Source organism: Salvelinus sp. IW2-2015, linkage group LG9 (genome assembly GCF_002910315.2).
Source record: "Salvelinus sp. IW2-2015 linkage group LG9, ASM291031v2, whole genome shotgun sequence".
Classification (NCBI taxonomy): domain Eukaryota; kingdom Metazoa; phylum Chordata; class Actinopteri; order Salmoniformes; family Salmonidae; genus Salvelinus; species Salvelinus sp. IW2-2015.
This window is the reverse complement of record NC_036849.1, coordinates 21,418,562-21,430,646: the sequence shown is the minus strand read 5'-3', so window position 1 is coordinate 21,430,646 and position 12,085 is coordinate 21,418,562. Positions and strand designations below refer to the sequence as shown.

Below are 12,085 nucleotides of genomic sequence, written 5' to 3'. Positions count from 1 at the left end.
CTTTTTCCATTGATAATTCTTTGTTTCTACAACTTGATTGGAGTCCACCTACGGTAAATTCAATTGTTTGGACATGATTTGGAAAGGCACACACCTCTCTATATAAGGTCTCACAGTTGACAGTGCATATCAGAGCAAAAACCAAGCCATGACGTCAAAGGAATTGTCCATACAGCTCCAAGACACGATTGTGTTGAGGCACAGATCTGAGTACCAAAAAATTATTGCAGGTCCCCAAGAACACAGTGGCCATCATTCGTAAATGTAAGAAGTTTGGAACCACCAAGACTCTTCCTAGAGCTGGCCGCCTGGCCAAATTGAGAAATTGGGGGAGAAGGGCTTTGGTCAGGGAGGTGACCAAGAACCTGATGGTCACTCTGACGGAGCTCCAGATTTCCTCTGTGGTGATGGTAGAACCTTCCAGAAGGACAACCATCTCTGCAGTACTACACCATTCAGGCCTTTATGGTAGAGTGGCCAGACGGAAGCCACTCCTCAGTAAAAGGCACACGACAGCCCGCTTAGAGTTTGCGAAAAGGCACCTGAAGGACTCTGATCATGCTGTGGGGAAGGGACTGGGAGACTAGTCAGGATCGAGGAATAGATGAACGGAGCCAAGTACAGAGAGATCCTTGACACATCTGCTCCAGAGCCCTCAGGACCTCAGACTGGGGCGAAGGTTCACCTTCCAACAGGACAACGACCCTAAGCACACAGCCAAGACAATGCAGGAGTTGCTTTGGGACAAGTCTCTGAATGTCCTTGAGTGGCCCAGCCAGTGCCCAGACTTGAATCCGATCGAAAGTCTCTGGAGAAACCTGAAAATAGCTGTGCAGAGACGCTCCCCATCCAACYTGACAGAATTGAGAGGATCTGCAGAGAAGAATGGGAGAAACTCCCAAATAAAGGTGTGCAAAGCTTGTAGCGTCATACCCAAGAAGACTCGAGGCTGTAATCGTGAAATTAAGTACTGAGTAAAGGGTCTGTGATATTTGCAAACGTGTCTAAAAACCTGTTTTTGCTTTGTCATCAAGGGGTATTGTGTGTAGATGAATGAGGAAAATAACAATTTAATCAACTTTAGAATAAGGCTGTAATGTTAGAAATTTTGGAAAAAGTCAAAGGGTCTGAGAACTTCAGAAGGCACTGTTAGTAATGACAGCCTGTCCTTTATTGTCTTGTATGGTGACGTCGTTGTTGGGATGACAGATTTGGGGCCTATGGGAGCAGCTGCTCTAGATTACTGATTACTAGATGGAAAAATATAGGACAAAACACATGACAGGAGAGACACCACAACACTACATAAAGAGTCCTAAGACAACATAGCATGGTAGCAACACATGAAAACAACATGGCGGAAACACATGGCAGCAGCACAACATGGTACAAACATTATTGGGCACAGGCAACAAGGTAGAATGTAGTAATTTGGGGGGTGCTTATTTCTTGCATATCCCAACTCCCCGTTAGACACGAACAGGGAGTGGGTTCACCATTGTTCACCATTGGGGTTAAGTGCCTTGCTGAAGGGCACAGCTCCTGGATTCGAACCAGCGACCCAATATGCTAACCTCAAGGCTACTGGTCCATTAGTCCTCAGGGGCACTTCGGCACCTCTCCACCCGGCCAGAGGCGTCCCACTCACACAGCAACAGGGCAATCCATCTTGTGAGGGTTTTACATTTACTAAAAAACAACCGATTGTCTTTACGGTTAATGCTTTTGTTGTAACACCTGCTCCAGAGGCGGGCCGACACCAGCAGTGTGTGCACATTGAGCAAGGTGCTACATCAGCGTCGTTGCCTTGGGCAACATGCAGAGGCGAGTCAAAACAAGGTCTGGATGGGGAGTTGAGCCGGCTCCACGGTCATTGAGATTGCTTTATGATCCCTGCTTTTCATGAACGATTTGAATATGCTTGTGTATCTCTATCTATTTTCCGTGGGCTTTCCCATCCAAACTAGCATACTATTTTGAAGGCACTGTACAGACCATGAGATAGATATGTTTGTTTGATTGTCTATTCCATAGCCATATCATTTTAAAAAGCCAGTTAATGGTTTGGCTGAAACAAAATTGAAAGATATTTGCTGTGATACACTGATTACTTTGTAGTGCCCTTTTATCTCATCTGCCAGCTATCACTAATGACAACATCTGTCATAAGAATTTAAAAAATGGGCTGAAAATAGTCCATTCTGAAGTTTTTGATATATAAAGTACTACATGAGTCTTGTGAAGGTTTTAAAGTAACTGAACAACAACCTGTTGTCTTTATGGTTAATAATTTTGTTGTAACACCAGCTCCAGAGGCGGTCCGACGCAGGCTGTGTGTCTGCTGAACAAGCTGCTACATCAGCGTCGTTGCCACGGGCAACATGCAGAGGCCAGTCAAAACAAGGTCTCAAAGGGGGAGTTGAGCCAGCTCCACAGTCTCGTTGAGATTTCTGTATGATAAAATTTGAATATGAACGATTTGAATATGCTTGGGTATCTCTGTCAATTTTCCGTAGGCTATCTTAACCAAACTAGTCATACTGTTTTGGAGGCACTATACAGACTATGAGAAATATACTGAACAAAAATATAAACACAACATGCAACAATTTCAAAGATTTGACTGAGTTACAGTTCATAAAAGTAAATCAGTCAATTGAAATAAATGAATTAGGCCCTAATCTATGGATTTCACATGACTGGGAATACAGATACCTAAAAAAACACACAAAAAAACAGTCAGTATCTGGTGTGACCACCATTTGCCTCATGAAGCACGACACATCTCCTTCATGTTGAGTTCATCAGGCTGTTGATTGTGGCCTGTGGAATGTTGTCCTACTCCTCTTCAATGGCTGTGCGAAGATGCTGGATATTGGCAGGAACTGGAAGACGCTGTTGAACACGTCGATCCAGAGCATCCCAAACATGCTCAATGGGTGACACTAGTGAGTATGCAGGCCACTGGGACATTTTCAGCTTCCAGGAATTGTGTACAGATCCTTGCGACATGGGGCCATGCATTATCATGCTGAAACATGATAATGGCGATGGTGGTGGAGGAATGGCACGACAATGGGCCTCAGGATCTCGTCACAGTATCTCTGTGCATTTAAATTGCCATCAATAAAATGCAATTGTGTTCGTTGTCCGTAGCTTATGCCTGCCCATACCATAACCCCACCGCCACCATGGGGCACTCTGTTCACGACGTTGACATCAGCAAACCGCTCGCCCACACGATGCCACACTACGTGGTCTGCGGTTGTGAGGCCGGTTGGACGTACTACCAAATTCTCTAAAACAAAGTTTGAGGCTGCTTTTGGTAGAGAAATTAACATTCAATTCTCTGGCAACAGCTCTGGTGGACATTCCTGCAGTCAGCATGCCAATTGCACGCTCCCTCAAAACTTGAGACATCTGTGGCATTGTGTTGTGTGACAAAACTGCACATTTTTAGAGTGGCCTTGTATTGTCCCCAGCAAAGGTACATCTGTATAATGATCATGATGTTTAATCAGCTTCTTGATATGCCAAACCTGTCAGGTGTATGGGTTATCTTGGCAAAGGATAAATGCTCACTAACAGGGATGCAACCAAATTTGTCCACCAAATTTGAGAGAAATCAGCAATTTGTGCCAATAGAAAAATCCTGGCATCTTAGTAGCTCAGTAGCTCTACCATCAGAACGTGTCAGGGGGGAAGTGATATCATGATCTCTGACCTTTCCACTGGTGACATGGCAATATGTGTGTCTCCTGTAAACGGGGGAGGGAGGGGGGGGCTGACTGAGGTCTCATATTACGCCGGTGGGCCTCCCTGGACATTCTGTGACTTCGGCATGAGTCATCCTCTCCAACGGACCGACATCTGTGTGTGTGTGTGCATACACATGTCAATCCATGTCTCTGTGTTGATTTTATTGTCCCCGGCACAAGGTGCACCTGTGTAATGATCATACTGTTTAACCAGCTTCTTGATATGCCACACCTGTCAGGTGGATGGATTATCTTGGCAAAGGAGAAATGCTCACTAACAGGGATGAAAAGAAATTTGAGCACAACATTTGAGAGATAAGCTTTTTGTGCAAATGAAGAAATTCTTGGAATCTTTTATTTCAGCTCATGAAACACGGGACCAACACTTTACCTGTTGCGTTCATATTTTTTTTCAGTATATGTTATTTATTTGATTGTCTATTCCATAGCCATATCATTTTAAAAAGTTAGTTAGTAGTTTGGCTAAAAGCAAATCACTATTTCTTCACGTTTTGTATCAACATTTTTGGGAATCATGGACAGCACATTGTAATTGCAATAACATTTTATGTAGGCTATAATTTATTCTGTTTTGTTCTGAAAGCCCAGGCAATACAAGTGATGCAAGCATAGCCGCAGCAAGCAGTTTTGGGGTGGGGGTGCTGGGGGATGCAGTTTTCTATATAGGTCTGCTAATAAAGGACTAGTAAAGGACCAGTGCACTACTTTTGTGAAAAAAWTKTAATTAAATGCATTTGTGTGTTTACCAGCATTTGTAACTTGAGTCTGATAATTATCTGTACAAAACAGTTAATCTGATAATACTTGTGGAATATAAAAATATATTTGTGAAATACTTTGCAAATGCAACTTATTTCTATGTGAAAACTGAAATGGTCTATTCATTCCTTTTCCATTTTAGTAGATGCTCTTATCCAGAGCAACTTACAGCAGTGAGTACATACCTTTTCGTACTGGTCCCCCATGGGAATCAAACCCACAACCCTAGCATTGCAAACACCATGCTCTACCAACTGAGCCACATCATCACAAACCACTTAATGTCTCAATGTACTCAATTACTGTATTGGTCATTATTTTTCTTCATGGTGATGGAAAGTCTACAGGTTCTAAACCTAGATGACCAGCCTATGTACAATGCAGTAATTTACATTAACTGTTTTTTAAGAATGGTAAATGAATACTTCACAAAAAGTGGTTGTTTTCCATGTTATTCCATTCGAATGATAATCACAGAGAAAGGGACAGGGCAACAACTCTTACAATTCCAACTATTAAATCTTGCAAGATACTGTTCTTAATTATAAACTGGGTGGTTCGAGCCCTAACTGCTGATTGGCTGACAGCAGTGGTATATTTAAGCAATAACGCCCAAGGAGGTGTGGTATACGGCCAATATACAACGGCTAAAGACTGTTCATATGCGTGACGCAACACAGAGTGCCTGGACACAGCCCTTAGCCATGGTATCCCCGAGGTGCCTTATTGCTATTATGAACAGGTTTCCAATGTAATTAGAGCAGTAAAAATAAACGTTTTGTCATACCCGTGATATACGGTCTGTTATAAACTGGGTGGTTCGAGCCCTGAATGCTGATTGGCTGACAGCGGTGGTATATCAGACTGTATATCACGGGTATGACAAAACATGTATTTTTACTGCTCTAATTATGTTGGTAACCAGTTTAGAATAGCAATAAGGCACCTCAGGGGTTTTTGGTATATGGCCAATATACCATGGCTAAGGGCTGTATCCAGGCACTCTGCGTTGCGTCATCCATAAGAACAGCCCTCAGCCGTGGTATATTGGCCATATACCACACCCCCTTGTGCCATATTGCTTAATTTTACAACAACCTTTTTTGCCAAAGCAGAAATGCTGAAAAAAATTGCTTGGCTACAGATGTTTAGATTGGTCTGCTAATACTAGTAAAGGCCCAGTGCATTACTTTTGTGATAAAAAAAACATTTTGGTTTATTGCAAGCACTCTCAGCACCCCTACTTCCCGCGGCTGTGGATGCAAGACTCTGCACTTTGCCCAAGGGCGCATGCCGCACAGAGAGCGCAGCAGGCATCCTTCCTCCGTCAAGACTCCTCTCTGAAACCCTGCCCACATTTTTATTGTTTGCTCTGCAGAGAACATCACGCCTTTAAATATTCTTCCCTCCCGTCCTTCTCTCTTCATCCTACTCCAGCACTCAAGCAATCAAAAAGACTGAAGAGTCAAAGGGATCAACGATCGTTTTATAGCTGTTCTGTAACACCGAGGAAAGCGTTCAGTTTTGTAGACTGGCTGCAACAATAGCACATTGCTATATTTGTGGTCGACTTTCTCCTCCCAGCACCTCAGCCCTCTTGTGTGAGAATTGCAGCGAGTGTCCAGCTGGTCACTAGCCTTGGAAAAGCTGTTATCCGAATACTGCGCGGAAAGGGGTGGCGAAGAAGAGCGAGTAGCCTGAAGATACAAGTTTGTTGGAAAATAATATATATCTAATTTGGAACATTTTTAAGTCTAGTTCACAATGTCTCTGTCTGTACCCCATAATGGAATCAAGGCGGATAACGAACCCGTTATCGAGCTCTTTGTGAAGGTACGTCCCTGAATAGATTGTCCAGTAGCAGGCTCTCTTTCGGCCGTCGCATTCGGCATTGGGAAAAGTTTAGTTTGTTAATGATCAATATTCTTCTGAATAATAAGTTAGCATAATTATTATTAAGCCTAAATTGACAAATATATTTAGTCGTTTGTGGAGTTATCAGTAGAAAAATATATACTTTTATTTCTTGGAGTGCGTAGGACAGTTACAAAAGTGGGCTGTCCTTATTTATGTACCATTTGGTTTTAGTTATATTGCTGCCATTTGCTTGCAAAAACGGTTGCCTGGAGAAGCGTAGTTTACTGTGCATAGGTCTACACAAGTCAACGAGTCTAGCAAATAACATGGTGATCAGTTTGCCCAAGCGTTTTAAGATTTGTCACAATTTCAGTAGGTAMATTTTTTAGAAACTTCCCAAAGTGTGGCCATGTGGTTTTATGTCAGACGTGTAGGGCGGATACCACGGCCCTCTTCTCCCATCATAAGAGGGAGAGGAAGAAAAAAGCATCTCCCCTTTCAAGTGTGTCTCGATTTGGTACACATTTTATGAATAAGCTTGAATTGTAAATGTAATTGAAAGTTTAGCAATAGCCCTTAAATCAGCGGAACATTGACGCATTCAATCAATCGATAAACCATACATTGTATGGGACCATACGTTTGGTCGCATTATGGTCAAAATAATTGCTGCCCTAGACTTAAATACAGGATTCCGGTCGTGGGATATCTGGGAACGTAGTTGTTTTTTTGTCATGTCGAGGCACACTTGAAAGGGGGATGAAACTTGTGATATTTGTCAACTGGAGAGAGAATTAATGAATATCTATACAACTACTGTCATGTGTTTATTATTAGGTCCTGCTTAGGCTGATAATGATAGTGGTGTGGTGCAACAAAACAGGCTTTCCACTCCTCAACTTTATAAGAAGTCGGAGAGTAACTGCTGAAATTTACACAGAAAAGGGAAAGAAGCATTTGGCTCCCACAATATTCTCCCTCACCAAGTCTGCCAGAATGAGGATACCTCCCCCTTCTTAGTTGGAATGCATTAGCGATGAAGTAATACAGCTTGTTGTAGTGTATGTGAGGAAGCTCTTTGAACGTGCATTTCGATAAATCTAAAGTTACTAAATTAAAAAAGGTATATGTACTAGACTAGAAAGTTCGGGACTTCAGACTGATATCTGACTTAGAATAGGACTGAAATGTTTTATAGACTCCCATCAACCCTGTTTGTGATCTGTAAATGTTTTTAAATTTCTTCTGCCAGTTGTTTGGCAGAGCGGGAAACGAGCGGGAGAGGGAAAACAGGGCGAGGGGGTGTGACCCCGGGGGAATGGAGGGGTGAGAGGGTTTGGGGGCCTGAATTCAATTAGGATTTTTTTTTTTTTTGCCTGCAAGCAAGCTTTAATGGTGATGTAAACTCACTGCCCCCCTCCAAGCAGTGTTTCACTAGTGATTATGATCATCACTGGTTATGATGCTGCTGACAGTGAGATCTTGATACACGTGGCTCTTTTCTGCATGAAAGGGATGAATGGCAATAGACAGACTCACCATCTGTCAGATGACTCATTCACTTTTTGCAATATGACTGCAGTTATGGTGGACACACAGGACCTAGCAGTCTGCCTTCTTCATCGGCCTGTGTGAGAAAGGAGACGGAGACAAATCTAGACCTAATTGTTTATCACAGATTGGTCAAAAACTCTTTGCCCAGTTTTGTTCGGTGCTTGGGTTCAGTACACAGATGGGATCTCTCTCTTTCTCTCTCTCTTTATCCTCCTTTGTTCTCATCTACTGACACAGAGGTGATCTTCAGCATCCAGGAGAGAGGGCTTTGTTGAGGGAGGATGAGTGTTCTGTATTGATAATGCTGGACTGTTTGCCTTTGGCCACTGGGCTTTCACTGCATAACAGAAGACAGGGTGGTGTTAGCGACAGCCAGCTACAGCTAGCTAGCTACCTCAGTGAGCCACCCCTTGCATTCAGGAGCAGTTACATCATCCCTGGTGAGCCACACATGTGGCTACAACCACTCACCCCCACCTCTCCCTCTGTTACTGTGCTGTGTGATCGTTCTCTGCTGCACTTGTGTACACAAGATCTTCCCCCATTGTCTGGGTGTGTGAAACATAGTAAACTAAAATCCAAATGCTAATTTGAGTGTCCCGGATTTTCTACTCACACTGTTTACTGTTGGTTTAGCCAGGAGTCTATGGAAATTGTTTGGATTGTAGAAGTGAGTTCAGGCCTCAAGGTTTTATAGATGCGGAATTGCAGAATTAACCTGACGTCAATTTAACCCTTGATCCCCTGCAGATTAATTATTGTTTTACAGTAGGCCTACACATACAAGGAGCAGTAGTGCTAGCTGGGAGTCAGTTGGCTCTTGATTCCTTCTCATAGCAGTCAAATAGGTAGTTAGTAATGTCTGCCATCTGTTTGCTCATATGAGACAGTTGGTTTACAAACTGTAATTGGGGTATCTGGCCAAGAGAAAGTTGAACTGCAAGTGGTTGTGCAGAATGATACCCAGCCTGAGATTTTAATGAAGGCTTGAAGACTCCATTGGTGTCATTTTGATGGCTCAAATCCCAAATCCCCTACCACACCTCAGGCTGAATCATCCCTCCTGACTACCCTCTCTGGAAGTGTGGTCACTTTTCCTTAATGACTCATTATCTCGAGACTCAGGGCATCGGCCATTTATAGGCAGACAAATGTACAATGGCCACTCAATCACCCAGCACCCATATACCTTCTTAGTTACTGAATGGAACATGAAGCAATACAGATGACTCCACAGATGAAACCAGAAATGACATGCTTTCAATCTTTAGTTTGTATGTTACCTTTGTATGCTGTCCCTCTGCCAGCAAGTTTGCCAAGGGCAAGGCTATTTCATGCTGGGATAAAGGCACAACTCCACCGTCTATCAATAATGACAACAGTGACAATAAACATCGGAAGTAATCTATTATGTCCCTGTCTGTGTTATGTGCTGCTGGAGAGAGTCACACGGACACCATGGCAACAGAGCCCAATAATGTACCATTCAACGCTTTTTAAAGAACACCTGCAGGGATGTCTTGCCAGGATAACATCCTGAAGGTCAGCACACTTTTCCCTCAGTCTCAGACCAGAGAGATGTCACGGAAAGAGCTGCTCATGTCCTGCACTTCTCTCCCAGTACTGTCTCCGTGTCTATATGTCTCTGTATTTGTAAACTCAGCAAAAAAAAGAAACGTTCCTTTTTCAGGACCATGTCTTTCAAAGATAATTAGTAAAAATCAAAATAAATTCACAGATCTTCATTGTAAAGGGTTTAAACACTGTTTCCCATGCTTGTTCAATGAACCATGAACAATTAATGAACATGCACCTGTGGAATGGTCGTTAAGACACTAACAGCTTACAGATGGTAGTCAATTAAGGTCACAGTTATGAAAACTTAGGACACTAAAGAGGCCTTTCTACTGACTCTGAAAAACACCAAAAGAAAGATGCCCAGGGTCCCTGCTCATCCGCGTGAACGTGCCTTAGGCATGCTGCAAGGGGGCATGAGGACTGCAGATGTGGCCAGGGCAATAAATTGCAATATCCGTACTGTGAGACACCTAAGACAGCGCTACAGGGAGACAGGACGGACAGCTGATCGTCCTCGCAGTGACAGACCACGTGTAACAACACCTGCACAGGATCGGTACATCCGAACTTCACACCTGCGGGACAGGTACAGGATGGCAACAACAACTGGCCGAGTTACACCAGGAACGCACAATCCCTCCATCAGTGCTCAGACTGTACGCAATAGGTGGAGGGAGGCAGGATTGAGGGCTTCCAGGCCTGTTGTAAGGCAAGTCCTCAACAAAAATCACCGGCAACTACGTTGCCTATGGGCACAAACCCACCGTCGCTGGACCAGACAGGACTGGCAAAAAGTGCTCTTCGTTGACGAGTCGTGGTTTTGTCTTATCAGGGGTGATGGTCGGATTCGTTTATCGTCGAAGGAATGAGCATTACACCGAGGCCTGTACTCTGGAGCGGGATCGATTTGGAGGTGGAGGGTTTGTCATGGTCTGGGGCGGTGTGTCACAGCATCATCGGACTGAGCTTGTTGTCATTGCAGGCAATCTCAACGCTATGCGTTACAGGGAAGACATCCTCCTCCCTCATGTGATACCCTTCCTGCAGGCTTATCCTGACATGACCCTCCAGCATGACAATGCCACCAGCCATACTGCTCATTTTGTGCGTGATTTTGTGCAAGACAGGAATGTCAGTGTTCTACCATGGCCAGCGCATAGCACAGATCTCAATCCCATTGAGCACGTCTGGGACCTGTTGGATCGGAGGGTGAGGGCTAGGGTCATTCCCCCCAGAAATGTCCGGGAACTTGCAGGTACCTTGGTGGAAGAGTGGGGGTAACATCTCACAGCAAGAATGGGCAAATCTGGTGCAGTCCATGAGGAKGAGATGCACTGCAGTACTTAATGCAGCTGGTGGCCACACCAGATACTGACTGTTACTTTTGATTTTGATCCCCCCTTTGTTTTGGGACACATTATTCAATTTCTGTTTGTCACATATCTGTGGAACTTGTTCAGTTTATGTCTCAGTTGTTGAATCTTATTATGTTCATACAAATATTTCCACATGTTAAGTTTGCTGAAAATAAACGCAGTTGACAGTGAGAGGACGTTTCTTTTTTTGCTGAGTTTATTTGTATTTATCATGGTTCCCCATTAGCTGCTGCCAAAGCAGCAGATACTCTTCCTGGGGTCCAGCAAAATTAAGGCAGTTTATACAATTTTAAAAACATTACAATACATTCACAGATTTCACAACACACTGCATGCCCTCAGGCCCCTACTCCACCACTAAAACGTATCTACAGTACTAAATCCATATGTATGTATAGTGTGTATGTTATCATGTGTGTGTGTGTGTGTGTATATACATGTGTCTGTGCCAATGTTTGTGTTTGTCACGATCGTCTACTGAAGAGAGTGAGGACCAAGGCGCAGCGCGTGAAAAGAACATCTTCTTTTATTCAGAAGAGAGAAAACATGAAACGAACACTATACATAAACTAAACAAACGACCGTGAAGCTATAAACGTTGTGCACACACACACAGGCTACAAACGTTCAAACATAGACAATTACCCACAAACACCTAAAGCCTATGGCTACCTTAAATATGGCTCCCAATCAGAGACAACAATAACCAGCTGTCTCTGATTGAGAACCAAATCAGGTAACCATAGACTTTCCTAAACACCTACACTCAACCATAGACAATCCTAGACACATACACTCAACACAAACCCATACACTAAAACCAACACCCCCTTTACCATAATAAACACCCAAAACACAAACATACCCCATGTCACACCCTGACCTAACTAAAATAATCATATGTAAGAAGCCATAGGCTTAGGTGTTTGTGGGTAATTGTCTATGTTTGAACGTTTGTAGCCTGTGTGGTGTGCACAACGTTTATAGCTTCACGGTCGTTTGTTTAGTTTATGTATAGTGTTCGTTCATGTTTTCTCTCTTCTGAATAAAAGAAGATGTTCTTTTCACGCGCTGCGCCTTGGTCCTCATCTCTTCAGTAGACGATCGTGACAGAATTACCACCAACGAGCCAACAGCGTGACAAGCGGCAACAGGAGCAAGGCACAAGGTATTCTTGGATCA

At 43.5% G+C, this 12,085-nt stretch overlaps 1 protein-coding gene across 1 annotated transcript in view; it reads left to right on the top strand.

Annotated features, from left to right (window-relative positions):
* The first annotated feature begins 5,901 nt into the window (after nucleotides 1-5,901).
* The window catches only part of clic4 (chloride intracellular channel 4), a 36,591-nt gene continuing 30,407 nt past the window's right edge, over nucleotides 5,902-12,085 (top strand). The window contains exon 1 of the mRNA XM_023994686.2: nucleotides 5,902-6,371. Coding sequence (XP_023850454.1) covers nucleotides 6,303-6,371 — 69 coding nt within the window. The 5' untranslated portion in view covers nucleotides 5,902-6,302. The remainder of the gene's footprint in view (nucleotides 6,372-12,085) is intronic.